At 37.4% G+C, this 17,148-nt stretch overlaps 2 protein-coding genes across 3 annotated transcripts; one reads left to right on the plus strand and one right to left on the minus strand.

Moving 5' to 3' along the window:
* Positions 1-90: 90 nt before the first annotated feature.
* On the minus strand, positions 91-4,396 carry LOC134749787 (cytochrome c oxidase subunit NDUFA4). The gene is made up of 3 exons (XM_063684823.1): positions 4,237-4,396; positions 1,599-1,745; positions 91-218 (listed from the first exon to the last, which is right to left on the minus strand). The coding sequence occupies exons 1-3, from the start codon at positions 4,276-4,278 to the stop codon at positions 162-164; spliced, it is 246 nt and encodes an 81-aa protein (XP_063540893.1). The 5' UTR covers positions 4,279-4,396; the 3' UTR covers positions 91-161.
* A 226-nt stretch (positions 4,397-4,622) lies between these two features.
* LOC134749802 (MOB kinase activator-like 1) lies at positions 4,623-16,340 on the plus strand. Of its 2 annotated transcripts, none has more exons than XM_063684824.1 (5): positions 4,623-4,779; positions 5,282-5,448; positions 9,511-9,738; positions 10,848-10,945; positions 11,952-16,340. In XM_063684824.1, exons 1-5 carry the CDS (start codon positions 4,766-4,768, stop codon positions 12,096-12,098), a joined length of 654 nt encoding a protein of 217 aa, XP_063540894.1. In that variant the 5' UTR covers positions 4,623-4,765; the 3' UTR covers positions 12,099-16,340. The 2 variants fall into 2 exon arrangements, with proteins under 2 accessions (XP_063540894.1, XP_063540895.1); XM_063684825.1 differs by lacking the exon at positions 4,623-4,779 and adding an exon at positions 4,848-5,025.
* Positions 16,341-17,148: the final 808 nt, after the last annotated feature.

A 17,148-nucleotide genomic window follows, 5' to 3' on the forward strand; every position in this document is an offset into this window, starting at 1 on the left:
GTCACTGTGACAAAGGACAAAATGGGTAGGAAATTAAATTATTTGATTGTATGTGTGGGACAGATAGATATTGTTAAATAAAATAACAGATAACTTATCAAATAATTGCTATTTATTAAATAAAGACAATCTAAAGCAGTAGCAGATTTGAAACCGCGAACTTAGTACTTGGGGGCCGGCGACTCCTCCTTGGAGTAGTCTCGGATCGGAGAGTAGAACTGCAAACAGAAAAATGCATTAATTTTTAACAAGCAGAAACGTCTGCGATCGATGCTATTAAGCTTAGAATAAATTTAAAAGAAGGAAAAAAACTGCCTTGGGTGAGACTTGAACTCACGGCCTCTGGATCGATACTCCAGCGCTCTGCCAACTGAGCCACCAAGACCTCATCCATAGTCAGCAAATCTTCCCACTATATGGGTCTAGGGGACCCTAGCGACACCTACCGTAAGAGTGTTGCACTTCTTAAACGGCCACCGGAGTTCCAAGTCATATTGGAAATTCACCAGTTACGATGTGCTACCCATTCTAAATTAATTTTTAACAAGCAGAAACGTCTGCGATCGATGCTATTAAATTAGTTCAAGTCTCACCCAAGGCAGTAATTTTTCCACTTTTAAATTTATTCTAAGCTTAGAAAAATGCATGTTGTTAAATTTTAATAACAAAACTTCCGTGAGACATAGACATATTAAATATATTAATAACGGGTCACTCACGTGTTTTAAGTCGAAAACGCTCGACATGTTTCACTCCGTACCGAGAAGCGTCATCAGGAGCTTGCCGTCGACGCAAGCTCCTGATGACGCTCCTCGGTACGGAGTGAAACATGTCGAGCGTTTTCGACTTAAAACACGTGAGTGACCCGTTATTAATATATTTAACATGTTGTTAAAATATAAACCAATTAAACATGAAATGATTTTGAGTTGAGATACAATACAAAATCATCATAAACTACATTGTGATCCTATTTGATGGTCATGTCATGTCATGTGTATCTTGTTTGTCAAATGCCACACCAACATCATTAGTACAAAGTACAAGCAAATTTAAACCTTACTTTAATCCATTAATTATGGGCCTATTTACCATTGTGTAAAACCAATTAGCATAAGTTTTAAATGAATAAATATTATCGCACTTAAACTATCGTGAGACATATTTCAAAATATTTATGAGTACGGTTTTTACTCACTATTATTTTCCCCTGCATTATTATATTCACCTGCATGGAAGCCTATAATACCTAGGGTCAAGCGGCAAGTGTGTTGTGACGATCGCGGGGACATAGTGTGCAGTGTACTTGACTTCGTTCGATACAGCCGCCCTACCAGACCTTCACTTGACGACTCCATCTGCGGACTGCCCCGCGCCCCCCGCCCCCGCCCCATCAGCGCGGCGCAACGAGCGACAAGGCGGGCGGCGCGGGCAGTGCACGACGTACAACCGCCGCGGACACGAGCGCCTGAGGATGGATTCCCAAAGAATCCGAAACATGTCGCCAAAAGCGACTAAAAAGAATAGTGAGTAAAAACCGTACTGATAAATATTTTGAATAAATATTATTTTATCTTATCTTAAGTAATCAAGAGTACCTTGTGTTGCTTGTTGCGGTACTCCTCCCAGGGCTCGGGGTTGTTCTTCTTGCTCCAGGAGACCTCAGGAGACTTGGTGGCCAGGCGGATAACGTAGAACAAGGCGCCGCCGCAGCCCAAAGCCGTGCACACATACAGAGGGATCAACTGTTATACGCAAGAAAAATACTTTTTGAAAATCTCCCAAGTAGAAATATTGACAAACTTCTATAATATACAGGGTGATCAATCCAAATGGCTCAGTATGGAAAAATCAGAAACTATGAGAGATAACGAAATCTGTTCTTAGGAACCATGGAGTCAATTTTAGATTGAAAAATAATAACATTCAGACTTTTTTTTAAACTCTCATACATAATTGGGAGTTTAACCTGGTCAATATTCTTTATGTAATCGCGTGTAGTATTTGTTTGTATAATTGATCCTGAAAGTATAAGGACCATTTTTTGCTATGAAATTTGACCATTATTTTTTTGAATGCCATTATTATTAAATCTAAAATCGAAGCCATGGTTCCTAAGAACAGATGTCGCTATCTCTCGCAGTTTCTGACTTCTCCCTACTGACTCATTTGGATTAATCACCCTGTATAACTGAAAACTTGAATCTTGATAAGAAAACCTATGGTTTTTTTAAACTGTGAAATTTTTTGTCTTGGCAAGTCTTGGGCTTGGGACACAGGCAAGAATATGGCACACATATGCCAAGAAAATATAATGTTCAAAAAACCAATTTGCCAAAATCCAATACAAGAACTAAAACTTAGTTTTAATCTTACTGTATCACTCATAGCTCCTTTGTACATTACATCTAAAAACATGACATGACATTGTTTTGCCATATAATATATATCCAAAACCTCATTGTTAGAACTCTGACTATTCACTTTGTAATGAGAATGTTAACTATAAATAACAACAAAGTATTTAGGATCTTAGATGAGAGTTCAGGCTTTGTCAGCTGTATGTGAAAGTTCATGTTTTACACCCATATCATGTAAAATGGCGTTAAATTAAGAGGCCGGTGTCGATTTTAGTCGCAAAAATGTAAAATTGATAGATTTAGTCGGTGAAATTGTACACCTTTTGTTACCTAATTGAAATAACAAGTACTGGTTTCTATTAGCACGTCTTCTTATCTTACCTTTTATCAGATCAATTTTTTGAAAACAGACTCACTAAATTAGTCATGTTAGCTTTTCTGATGGACGTTTAGGTAAACGCGCGTAAAGCACTGATTTTGTCGCTCTTATTTGTAAATTTCGTAAAGTTTGGACAGCTAAACGTGGTAATTTTGTATTACACATATCCTGTACTTGACGTTTATCAGACGACATTTTTATTATTATGACTTTGAAGTAGTGTAAATGAAAGTTAGACGAAATCAATTTTCTCCAGAAATTACTTCAAAACAAGTGACAATTTCTCTGAAAATCGACTTAATTTCAACGTAATTTTGATACTTAAACAATCTACAACATTTGCTGAAACTATTCTTATACATCAACTTGTATAATTTACCACCATACATTTTTGATGAATTTTTAAAAACTACCCCTTCTTTTCATATATTAACGGTGACGCACGCTCGCGACCTCATTATTAAAAGGCAAGATGAGAAGATGTGCTTATAGAAACCAATACTTGTTATTTAGATATTAAGTAACAAAACGTGTATAATTTCAATGACTAAATCTATCAATTTTAAATTTTCTCCAAAATCGACTACGGCCTCTTAATGTCTAAGACAAATCCTAATAGAAACTTGAAATTACACTATATTAGTATTTCATGATAGACTAGAATTAGAATTGTTTATTGCATATCACATTACAAACATGGATGGAATAGAACATAAAGGTATACATGTGACACCCTGCAAGGGCACAGCAATATAAGAGGGCTACAAGTAGGTAGGTGATTTGATTACAATTATTTTACACATTTCATGAAATTAGGAGTACACATACATTCACACATTATTACATTATTTCCTTACATAAACAGTAACAACTTTTTGTTCATTTATTTTTATTATATAGGTAACTACTCGTAACATAACGGATGAGCAGGATCTCCTGCCACAGGTATTGTATACCTACTAGGAGATCTTTACCATTGTAAAATAACCTGTATGTTTTAAAAGAAATAAATATTTTTCATTTTTTTCATTTTTCAAACAAAGCACGGTAATATTTTCATTTATTGACTTGATCAAAATGTTCATTAATACTATAAAAACATCCACTAATCAAAAATAATTTCAGCTGTTTTTTAAATTTACCTAGACTTTCCAGATCTTTCATAAAGTTTGGAAGGTGATTATAGATTTTTATAGTCATATAATGGATGTGACAAGTTTTAATTTCGAAAAAGGCACTTTTAGTTGATTAGCATTACGATTATTTCTTTTAATTTGAGTTGTCTTTGAGTGAATATAAGTTTAAGTGTTTCCTAACGAATTTACATGATTCAAATATGTACATGGACGCAACGGACTATTTAATAACATCAGTGACCTCTGCTACGCATCATCTTTCGGTATACATAGAATATAGAACCGTTTAAACATATTATAGGTTAATTATGTAAGAGCTACATAGTTGCAATTTCTGCAGTAAATATTGATTTTTACTTACAGCCTTGTGCTTCTTCAAACTTGCCAGACTGAGTCCCTGCATTTTGCTATTGATTCACAATTAGATTGCCTGCACAAAATCTTCCCTGGGTCGTCTCACTGACGAAAAACTCGATTATTCCTCCTCGTATTCTACGGCTAGGGCCCCGTCAGTGAATTGTCAAAAATGGAGTTGCTATTGGAAAAAATGTTTTTACAATTTTGGTTTTTCAAATTAAAATAAAATAATTCTTATTGAAATAAATAAATTAATTTCATAATTTATTTCACTAAAAGCACTCTATGACTAAAAATAAATAATTTGATTATGTTAATTAATGTTATGTTAACTGTATTTACGTTTGGCAGAATAAAAAATCTTTAGCCTGTCAACTGAAACTGAAAAAAATTAGAATTGCAATAAACTTTTGACAAGTGAAGTGCATCTAAAAATCAAAAGGTTTTTATTGTTATAACCTATTTTTAATGATTTGGTGCTACAAAAGCGGAAAATATTTTAGAATAAAGTGCAGGCTCAATCCACTTTCAAGATGAGCTTTTTGTTGTAAGTATCAGAGTGCGTGTGGTTGCCAGAGAGGTCTATTTATAACCGGACGGTCTTCCGTCCGCTGACGTCTTGTTTACGTTCGCGCGGAGTTTGGGCAGTAATTAAACAGATTGGTGCCGGGCGCGGCGCTGGCCGCCCTAGCGGGCCCCTCGGCCTGCAGTGCCTGCGAGCGCCGCGGCCGAGAGCGCACGGACCAGCCCTTTGTCACACTTTGTCTCATTCCGCCCTCGTCTCGCCCTCGCGGTAATATTCCTATCCATCAGTAACCCATAGTTTAGTACCCATTTCAGCTGTTGCCACATAAAAATTGATCTTGATATTGATCTTTGACAAAGAATGTAGTATTGTTTATCTAGTTACTATTTTTGAATCTCTCTTTTTCCCATTATATCCCATTAGTGTTAAAGGAAACGATAGTCATTCACAGAAATAGGATTTCTCATGTCATGCGTTATTCGTACCGTTTATTGTGGGTCTTAGAAGATGTGTCATGTTCCAGCGGGAGCAGGTCCAACAAGACCTTCAAGCCGAAGAAAAACATTCCAGAAGGCACCCACCAGTACGACCTGATGCGGCACGCAGCGGCCACGCTGGGCTCCGGTAACCTGCGCCTCGCGGTGCTGCTGCCCGAGGGAGAGGACCCCAATGAGTGGATCGCTGTCAACAGTAAGTTTATAACGCTCCATGTTGCCGGTAATGCCGGTAGCAGGATTGTAGTTGATTAAGTCACTCTAACTTGAAATATTCATTAACAAAAGTCTCTGTTGATTGAAATAAAGCTCTAGCAAAAGCTTTCTTTAAATCTTGAATAAAATACTCAACCAAATAATAGTTGACTGATCTTGGAAGAAATAATCTATTTTCTAGGTCCATTAGCCTGACTGATATTTTTAATGTTGAGCCAGAACTACAAAACTTAGGAAGATAACACTTATGCACACTATGGGGAAACGTGACATGGGGCGGTGCAGACTCTGTATGTAGGCAGAGGAGATGTCCGTACACATCCTCACAGAGTGCCCCTGCCTAATGCGTACTCGTGACTTAATCCTGGGCGGACATATATTGCGCCCGGAGGAGTTAAAGTCTCTCGAAATCAAAAAAATCCTGCAGCTGTTTGAAGTTGCAGGTTTGGATCGAGAGTTGTAGTAGGTGGCGATCACAATAGATCAGAGATGGTCGCAGTGATACATATGCTTTGAAGCCTTATATAGCCACTAACATAAGAAGAAGAAGAATATAACCCTTTCAGGGCATGTTTATTTAACATAGACAGGCAACTATTTTGATAAGCTGAAGGGAATGTATTTTCCTATGCCCTAACTCCAAGCAGTCTAAGCAATTAACATATTAATAATTATGTTCCATTTTCCTCACCATATCAACCTAATTCATGTATAAACACATCAGTTCCTGTGAGTCATGTGCCCATATTTTAACTACAATGGTGCCAACAGGAAGCTGCTCATATCACATGCTTGTGTTCAACAATAACAATAATTATGAATATATCAATGAATCATTCTTATTATATTGTGGAATAATTATAGTACAATTACTTAAGTCAATTGGGCTTATGACCACCCAAAGTTGTACTAACAGCAACATTTTTAATGAACCATTTTTAGGGTTCCGTACCTCAAAAGGAAAAAACGGAACCCTTATAGGATCACTCGTGCGTCTGTCTGTCTGTCTGTCTGCCTGTCTGTCTGTCTGTCTGTCCGTCTGTCACAGCCTATTTTCTCCGAAACTACGGGACCAATTAAGTTGAAATTTGGTACACATATGTAAGTTTGTGACCCAAAGATGGGCATGTAACGTAAACAAATTAATTTTAAACACGGGGGCCACTTTTGGGGGCTAAATGAGAAAATTAAAAAATAAAGTTTGTCAAACTATATCGTGTTACATATCAAATGAAAGAGGAGCTCATTGTGAGAATCTCAAATATATTTTTTATATAATTTTAGGATAAACAGTTTAGAAGTTATTCAAGAAAATAGGCAAAAAATGACCATCCCCCCCCCCCTTTATCTCCGAAACTACTGGGTCAAAAAATTTGAAAAATATACACAAAGTAGATCTTTACCTACAGATCACCGGAAAACCTATTAGAAATGTGCAGTCAAGCGTGAGTCGGACTTAATTACTTAGTTTTGATCCGACCCCTACGGGTTTTTTAAAGACATTTCGAAAAAAAAATACATTGTTTAAATTGTGTAATGTACGGAACCCTTGGAACGCGAGTCCGACTCGCACTTGGCCGGTTTTTAAATTACTTATATATTATGTCATTGCAATGAATATAAAAATCGTCCAAGTGCGAGTCGGACTCCCGCATGAAGGGTTCCGTACCATTATCTATAAAAACGGTAAAAAAAAACACGTTTGTTGTATGGGAGCCCCCCTAAATATTTATTTTATTCTGTTTTTTTAGTATTTGTTGTTATAGCGGCAACAGAAATACATCATCTGTTTAAATTTCAACTGTCTAGCTATCACGGTTCATGAGATACAGCCTGGTGACAGACGGACGGACAGTGGAGTCTTAGTAATAGGGTCCCATTTTGACCCTTTGAGTACGGAACCCTACATGACATGCACAATCTGACAATAAATGATTACCTACTTATTAAAAAAGTCACACAGGAGCAAAACAACTGCCACCTATCTCTCTTACTCCATGAATAAGGAAATAAGTATTAGGTGCTGATATTGTTATAATCAAAGACCTCCATATAAGATGAATACAGTCTAAAGAAAAAACGTGCCTCGGAAATCAAGAAAGTTTCATTCTCGCATATATGGCGCTACCACCTTGGGCCTGTTCTCGGCTAGATGGCGTTAACGACCGCGATTGGTATTTAACAATTTTAACACATATCAGTGAAAGAACATGGGCCAAAATCATATAAAAACAATTTATACAAATAAAATAAAAACCGCCCAAGTGCGAGTCGGACTCGCGCACCGAGGGTTCCGTACATTACATAATTTTAACAATGTAATTTTTATGTGAAATGTGAGTGAACGGTAAATTGCGGTTTACGATTTATGACGTATTAAAAAAAACTATTTACTAGATCTCGTTCAAACCAATTTTCGGTGGAAATTTGCATGGTAATCAGTCTCTTATTTTAGAAGTTACAGGGGGGGCGACACACATTTTACCACTTTTGTCTCTCGCGTAAACTATTCAGTTTAGAAAAAAATTATATTAGAAACCTCAATATCATTTTTGAAGACCTATCCATAGATACCCCACACGTATGGGTTTGGTTCCAAGTATGGGGAACCCCCAAAATTTATTGTTTTTTTTTTCTATTTTCGTGTGAAAATCTTAATGCGGTTCACAGAATACATCTACTTACCAAGTTTCAACAGTATAGTTATTATAGTTTCAGAGAAAAGTGGCTGTGACATACGGACGGACAGACAGACAGACAGACATGACGAATCTATAAGGGTTCCGTTTTTTGCCATTTGGCTACGGAACCCTAAAAATCATTGATCTATATAAATATATATTTTTTTAATATTTTTATACATTTTTAGTTTTAATCATGTGTCAATAGATGGCAGTAAATTTCCTGTGACTACAAAATTTACTATGACAGCAACCCTCTATCCTATATATTCTCTTTGGTTATAATAAAGAATTGCAGAGCAGTTAAAGCAGTGCCCCAGTGAGTCATTGTTTGATAAGACGCACCACTCCCACTTCACCTAATTGAGTCTGTATTTATTGATCCCGGCTGCACTCACTGTGGGGGACATGATATTAGGGACCATTTTATTGAGACCTGTGACCAATAATACAATATAAACTTAAAGATTAGGTCAATCTGGCCAAGGATAGTAACAATGTAACCAAAACATGAATGAGAATTATTAAATATATTAATAACGGGTCACTCACGTGTTTTAAGTCGAAAACGCTCGACAGTCGAAAACACGTGAGTGACCCGTTATTAATATATTTAATATGTCTATGTCTCACGGAAGTTTTGTTATTAAAATGAATGAGAATTACTTGTACAAATTGTACAACTCATATTAAGTACTAGCTTCTGCACGCGACTTCACCTGCATCTGCGGGGAATGCTGATGATGGATAAAAACTATCCTATGTCCTTTCCAGGCCTCAAACTATCTCCAAGGGAGGTTTGCACCATTTACACCCCAGTCGAAAAGCTGGTGGTCGAGGGAAGGGGGAGGGGTATACATTTAGTTACAATATTTTAATGCACCCCTTGGTGACGCCATGCTTGCTGGAGATGGCGGGTTGAACATATGCTACTTTATTATACCTTTTTTGGAAATTCTTGGAAACTGGGGAGGGAATGGCAATAAGAGGACAAATATGACTATGACCTCAAGGATTTTCAAGAGATGTTCAAGCGCAACAACAGCGATCGTCTGAGAGGTCATCACTTAAAGCTAGAAAGGCATAGGTCTCACAGTAACCCTTACAAACACTTTCTGAGCAACCGAGTAGTAAGGGCTTGGAACAAACTCCCAGAAGACGTAGTTTCAGCACAAAATGTGAACCAGTTTAAAAATAAATTAGACAAGCATAACACTACATCTAATACTCGTTCATGATAACTACATATTTTTATGATTACTGGATACAGGCCATATCAGTTGCCATAACTGCCTACCTGCTTATTAAACAATAAATAATAATACCCCATGAGAAAATACAAATGGCGTATCTTTTCCCAGCCGTGGACTTCTTCAACCAAATCAACATGTTATATGGCACCATAACCGAGTTCTGCACAGAGGAGGCCTGCGCCGTCATGTCCGCCGGCCCCAAGTACGAGTACCACTGGGCGGATGGACTTGCTGTGAAGAAACCCATCAAATGCTCCGCACCGAAGTATATTGACTATTTGATGACCTGGGCACAAGATCAGCTGGATGATGAGACACTCTTCCCTTCCAAGATAGGTAAGTCTATCTATCTGTTACTACTAGGAGGCCTACGCTGTCATGTCTGCCGGCCCCAAGTACGAGTACCACTGGGTGGATGGACTTGCTGTGAAAAAACCCATCAAATGCTCCGCACTGAAGTATATTGACTATTTGATGACCTAGGCGCAAGATCAGCTGGATGATGAGACACTCTTCCCTTCCAAGATAGGTAAGTCTATCTATCTGCTACTACTAGGAGGCCTGCGCCGTCATTTCCGCCGGCCCCAAATACGAGTACCACTGGGCGGATGGACTTGCTGTGAAGAAACCCATCAAATGCTCCGCACTGAAGTATATTGACTATTTGATGACCTGGGCGCAAGATCAGCTGGATGATGAGACACTCTTCCCTTCCAAGATAGGTAAGTCTATCTATCTGCTACTACTAGGAGGCCTGCGCCGTCATGTCCGCAGGCCCCAAGTATGAAGACTATGAAGTACCACTGGACAGACGGACTAGCAGTGAAGAAACCCATCAAATGTTGGTAGTTTATGATTATTACTAGTATTAGGAAAGTTGTGTATACACCCAGTGTTGGCCGAACGTTAATTGCAATTAACCATTAACCAGTACAAATTGAACCGTAAACCGTAACAGACGGTTTACAGTTTACGGTTCAATTTGTACTGGTTAATGGTTAATTGCATTAACGTTTTGGCCAACACTGTACACAACCTCATACATGAGTGCCACTGGGTAGATGGATTAGTTGTGAAGAAACAGATTTGTACAATTTTGCACCAGGGTCTCGAAGGGGAAGCGAGAACAAATACCGTGTTTAATTATAAACCGTATATTTATTCTACTATCTCCACACAAATCCTCGAAATAACACAAAAACAGTTAAACAGCTTATACAACTATGTTGAACCAACGTTCGCTAGTTTGATGGGGGGGTAACAGCGCCATCTACCGGGACATTGGGTAAACCGTTTGAAACTTTGAACTAGGCGTTTTATACAAGATTAAATGATCTGTTTCTTGTAATTTCTGTACTCGTAGTAGTTAATGCTAACAAGCATTAAAAATGTGTGACTGTGACTGACTGTTTTTTCTTAAGTTCTGACAACTGTACTTTTTACAGGCGTGCCGTTCCCTAAGAACTTTCAGAGCATCGCGAAGACGATCTTAAAGAGGTTGTTCCGCGTGTACGCCCACATCTACCACCAGCATTTCCCTCAGGTAACAATAACAGTTGATTAATGCCCATTCCCATTGCCCACAATGATTATTTGTGTCGTTCTCAAGTAAAAGGCACCACATTGTCGCTTACCACAAGGACGCTCTGACAGGTTATTCGTACAGATGCAAGCAAAATTCACCCTTATGGTAAGCGACAATGTGGTACCTTTTTACTTGAGAACGACACATTTGAGGAATATTTACACAGTACGAGTTTTTCGCTACGTCGTCCATTATGATAACGCGAGAGAAAACAATCCATACATTTATTCAGTTTTAAGCAGAGATCAGATGGCGCTACTACCTTTATCCTACTCTCGTATAGAGGGCGTTGACGGTTTCGTTTGTTATTTAACAATTTTAACGCATATCAGTGAAAGAACATGGGTCAAAATAATTTATACAGGATAACAGGATAACGAATGAGGAGGTGCTAAGAAGAGTGAGTGAAAGAAGAGCTATTTTGAACACTATTGCAAATAGACGCGGGAAAATGATTGGACACTTAATACGACACGACTACTTCTTTAAAACTATCCTGGAGGGGCGGATAGGAAGGAAGCGGGGTAGAGGAAAACCCAGACGCAGCTTTTTAGATCAAGTGAAAGAAAAAGTAGGGGTCGTGTCGTATCAAAAAGTCAAAGAGCTGGCGCGGGATAGGGAAAGCTGGAAGATACTCCACCGACAAGAGAATAACTCTTAAGTTAATGATGATGATGAATTTATGCAATAATTGCAAATAAAAAAATAATTTAATCCATATATAAATACATATTTTGATATTTTGATTTTTAGTTTTAATCGTGTTTTTAGTTTTAATGGCAGTGAATTTACTGTGGCTTCAAAATTTACTATGACAGTACCATTCTATCCTATTATATCCTCTTTGGTTTTAAGTTATGCTACAAGTGACTAATGATTCATCTCAAATTTCCATCCTGCGAAATCTGATAATAGATAATCGCCTCTTGTATGAAATTTTTAGAGAAAAACATTTGTTTTCCAGGTGGTAACGCTAGGCGAGGAGGCGCACCTCAACACGTCATTCAAGCACTTCATCTTCTTCGTGCAGGAGTTCAGCCTCATCGAGCGCCGCGAGCTGGCGCCGCTGCAGGAGCTCATCGAGAAACTCACCGCCAAGGAGGCCCGATGAGGCCCGGTGCGATACGAGGAACTCCTAACTAATTTACACTTTATGGCCTTGGTTTTAAGGTCTACTTTTTGTGTGGGATGAAAGTTAGTGATTTTTGATGGTAACATTAAAAATAGCTTTATGATTAAGGCACTACGGCACGCGGCCACAGTTTTTGTTTATGTTTAAATGGTTTATTTTCGATTAGCCTTCAAAATAACTTTTAATTAGAAATACTGGTAAAATCATCTTACTAATCTTGCTAAGTCCAGTTTTTCAAATAGTCCTTTTAACTATAATGGACCTAATTTAATGAAAAGGATACAGGGAATACATTTTTATGGCAGATTTGAGGATGGATCCAATTCCCTAAATTACGTCGTCGTTAAGCGCTTGTATCTTTGCTTAAATGTATTTGAAAGTAGACCTTTACAATAAAGCAATAAAGTCCAATTTAAAAGTATAATAACCTATACACATTAGGAAAGAGTGACTGTAAGTGCTGTCAGTAACACTTAGAAGTAAATTCTAAAAAATAACTTAGGTATAGAAAATTCCATAAACACTTCATCGAAGCGCAGGGGTAGACCATAATGTATAAATTAAAATATGATGACCAAATTCGAACTGTCAAAAATACTTAACGGCCAGTATGTACTGTAATTTTGATACTGTAGGTCTCTATGGTTTTACATTTTAATTCGCTCTAACTGGTAACATTTTCTATTATATACCCTTTTATATATAAAAACACCTGACGACAAAAAAAAGTTTTTTTTTTTTAAATAGATTTCAAGTTAAAATTTAAGATATAAAATTGGTACTCACTGCCCAAAATTTGTAAAGCATATTTGGTAGTGTATTTCTTGTAACTGCTTAAGTAACGTACCCTAGGCTAAGGTTTCGAGTGTGCCTCGTGTAGTGTCCCCGGTCCCGGGCGCTTCGCTGCCGGCTCAAACCTTCAGCACTAAAATCGACTTTTTATAAGTACCTACAGCAAAATATTTTGCATAACCCCTAACAGCATTTATACGTCATTATGACGCCATAATTACGTAATTATCACGTCATTATGACGTCGCTGACGTCGCTGCTACCTGGGACGAAGCGCTCAAGCTTGTCATACATAAAGCTTTAATTTGCTCTACAAAAAATAATGTACCTACTTGTGAGTGTTTCGTCTTGCGAGATATTATTACACATATTTCTCCTATTGTATATTAAGTTTTTCTTTTGTGCAATAAAGTTTAAATAAATATGACGTTTTCAAGCAAAAAAAGGTACCACATTGTCCTTATGGCAAGCTACAATGTGGTACCTTTTTGATTGAAAACGACACAAATATTTCGATAAACGACAAATCACTCCCGGCCCTGTTAATAATGTGTGTTGGTATTTAGTGCTGAAAGTTCCAGTCACATATATACATACTATATACATAGAAAAGGTGTCTCAAAAATAGTTAAAAAAAATTACACGGGCAATTTGAATCAAACTAATCGTAAGTATGATAATTTCAAAAGTTTTGGTAATGCTAACAATATGCTACTATTTTTAAGACACTCAGTTTGGCGTAAGTTTGTGATAATGAATGTAGGGATTGATATATTTATATTTGTAACGCGTTACTTTGCCGAAAATAATACCCGACTCGACTGAGAAATCAATGGTCTAAAACACCAAATATCATATATATTTGCCCAAAGAAGTTATGTCGTAATATTGTCTCCGGTTACCGCGATAGTTACACATAAAATAAAACTATGAAAACGAATTTTATATCGCGTATATTAAATTTATAATACATCCCGACGTTTCGAACCCTTTACAGCGTTCGTGGTCAACGGGTGACGGGGAAACGTCGGGATGTATTATAAATTCAATATACGCGATATAATCCGTTTTCATAATTTTATTTCAAGTTATGTCGTGTTTCTGGGGATCATTAATGTGACATTCCACGAGTAAAGGTACCCTATGGCGGTTGGTGCTTTTGTCGGGAAGCACCGCAGTAGTATTGGAGCGTCGTTCATAATAGCGTAAGCGCCAACCGCCATAAGGTACCTTTATCCGTGGAACGTCTCATTTTATTTGTAATATTTAGTGTTTTATTCCATTGGTCTTGTAAATAGCTGTTGCCTCCTCGGCTGTAGCAGTACTGACATTTTTAAATCTAGTATATTGAAGTCATGACAAAATTGACCGTTAAAAATGCTTTTCGTTTAATTATTAGTTTAGTAAATAATTAACGTGTTGGATGGTTTGCTATTCAGTCGAAAAATAATCATATTAGTTTGTAAAAAACCCTATAAAAGTGTAAACTTTGTTTTTTTTTATACCAGATACTGAAATGACAGTCTGATTGCTCCAATTTGTACCACCCATCTGTCATCTAGTACAGTAAGTGCCCCAACTACCCATGTCGCCATACTAGCCTTATATTAGTGGATAAAGTGGAATCCGTTTATTATGACTCCGCTTATACTGACCAACCGCTTACTACGACGTAATTACTGTGTTTGGTTTTCATATTAAATTCTTTGTGACAAAGTCGGATAAGATGACTTCGCTTATAGTGACAAATCGCTTACTATGACCTAATAAATCCTATTTTCATGAAATTATGTCCGGTTATACTGACACATTCGCTGGTTTTCGTGGCCGTCCCGACGTATTTTCCTGCGAAAACGTTTGGTGCGCGCGTGGGGTTTATTTTAGTTTTGATTCTCGCTGACCAGTTGATAATTGGTACAAGGTTAATAAAACTCGTCTCTCACAAAGGAATTTGAGAATAATTTGGAAAAAATCACAAAAATAAGAAGTTAATCAACTATGCTTTTTGTTTATTCTATATTGCATTTCCATGTTGTTACATAAAGGTGTTCGACGTGTTTCGAGTACAGTGATATGGACCCTGCAAGGGCACAGCAATGGGGTTGGCAACTGTCAAAGGTTTGCAGAGATGGCGCCATCATAGCTTGCCCCTTTCTCTATAAGATTTGGCTTAAAGGGCTGGCACCCAGGGCATTAAAAAAAACAAAAATTTGACACAATTATAGAGATTGACAGGGCAAGCTATGCTGACGCCATCTGCTAATTATTTCGACCGGCCAACCCCATTCTTATTCTATATATGACATCCGCTTAGTATGACGTGTTTGTCCCTTCCCTTCGATGTCATTATAAGCGGATTCTACTGTACTTATGTTAGGGCACCGGCTGTACAAATACAGAAGCTGTTTATTGGGTAATACATTGGCCCATGGGAATGTCATCGCGACCTCAAAGATGTCTTGACACTTTTGTACCTTACTACGGCAAAAAACGTAAACATATATTTGACTTCAACTGTACCTGGGTGCCTAGCAAAGGTGACAATCGTTTGCGTTACGATAACGAAACGCTTGGTGTCTCTCTATCACTTCTATATTAGTGCAACAGTAACAGTTGATTTTCCTTCGCTACGGAGCTTAACGATTGGCATGTTGGCTACGTACCCAGATATAAAATATCTTATTTTAGTTTCTTATAACTAAGACACTGTAATTTACGGTGTAAAGGTCCCTTTTATAGTTTTCCGTAACTTAAACGGTGGCCCGTAGCTGTGCCAAAATGCGCATATACACGAATTATTTCCCCCTATTGGCAATTTTTGGTTTTCGTTTGGTGAGCTATAATACGAATTAATTGCTAGTTACGATACGATTCAGCGAAACATTTTTGTGTTTTAAATCCTAAGGTTTAGAACGCGAATCGCTAACGTTTCAGAACCGCAGTTCCAAGCCTAAATGAGATTTAGCATTATTGAGACCTAATTATTTTACTATTAGTACGAGTACGTACACGAGATGAGATTGATTGCTCCGTATATGTTGTTCATATTATTTTTATGTTAAGTTACTTTATTTATTTATTGTGATGACGTAACATAGTTTTTCATCTTAAATCAATTCTAACGCTAATCTAAGATTAATTTATATTTACTGTATTCAATTATTTTCATATTGTGTGAATTGAGTGCTTACTAAAGAGTCTTTTAAAGTAGGTATGAATTGATGGAGTGTTGGTCACTTGATGGATTTCATTTTCTTATTTCTACAATTACTATATATACCTATCAATATATATACCTATTTATAGTCTACCAAATAGGCCCGGCCACTGTAGAACCATGTCAAAGTCACGTTATTAAAATCGTAAGGAATCTCTGTCTACTTGTCAATTTGAAATGGTTCTACGGTGGGGGATCCTGCCTTTTCGCCGAAAATTAGCTCCATGCATGAATTTATTTTTATGTTTGGATTCATATTCACCGGAAATGATAAAAATACTTTTGTAAACCTTTACATTATTTTATTAAAAAATATTTAAAATGTTGAAAATTTTTGAGCGGTTGAAACGCTCATAATTTTTGGCGCGAATTCGACAGAGCGTCATGACGTCACACGTTGGGCGGCCCAACTGACGTTTGCTACTAATGACACTAATCTGTCGAACGCGTGACGTCACGTGGCGTTTCGAGCGTTTCGCTCACTAGCTTTTCGCGGGCAAATTTTTGTACTTTTTATTTATAATTTTGAGTAATTAAATGGTAATTTAAAAACGGAAATGCATTTGTAACATGATATAACGGTAACAAACATCCGAATAAAACATATTTCGTTCAAATATAAACTTCATGCATGAGGCTAATTGTATTGCCGAATTTCACCTGCCAACCAACTTTTCGCAGAAGTTTCATTTGGCCGTTTAACTTTTACCAAATAATTATTTCGCAACCATTTCATTTCCTACCATAGTTGGGAAATGAAAATGACGTACTAGGTTGGGTTAGGTTAGGTTGGATTATGTAAAGTTGGGAAATGAAATTCGGCCAAATGAGACTTCTGCGAAAAGTTGGTTGTTAAGTGAAATTCGGCAATACAATTTTCGGCGAAAAGGCAGAGAACCCTACGGTGGCTTAGTCTTCTAATGGATTGATTATATGTACTATAGGTTTTCGCGGGCTTGGTTTCCGCAACTCGACGTCATATATTGCGCCAATTTTGCGTGATTACTAACACTGCGTGAG

The sequence above is a fragment of the Cydia strobilella genome, chromosome 2, assembly GCF_947568885.1.
Source record: "Cydia strobilella chromosome 2, ilCydStro3.1, whole genome shotgun sequence".
In the NCBI taxonomy this organism is placed as follows: domain Eukaryota; kingdom Metazoa; phylum Arthropoda; class Insecta; order Lepidoptera; family Tortricidae; genus Cydia; species Cydia strobilella.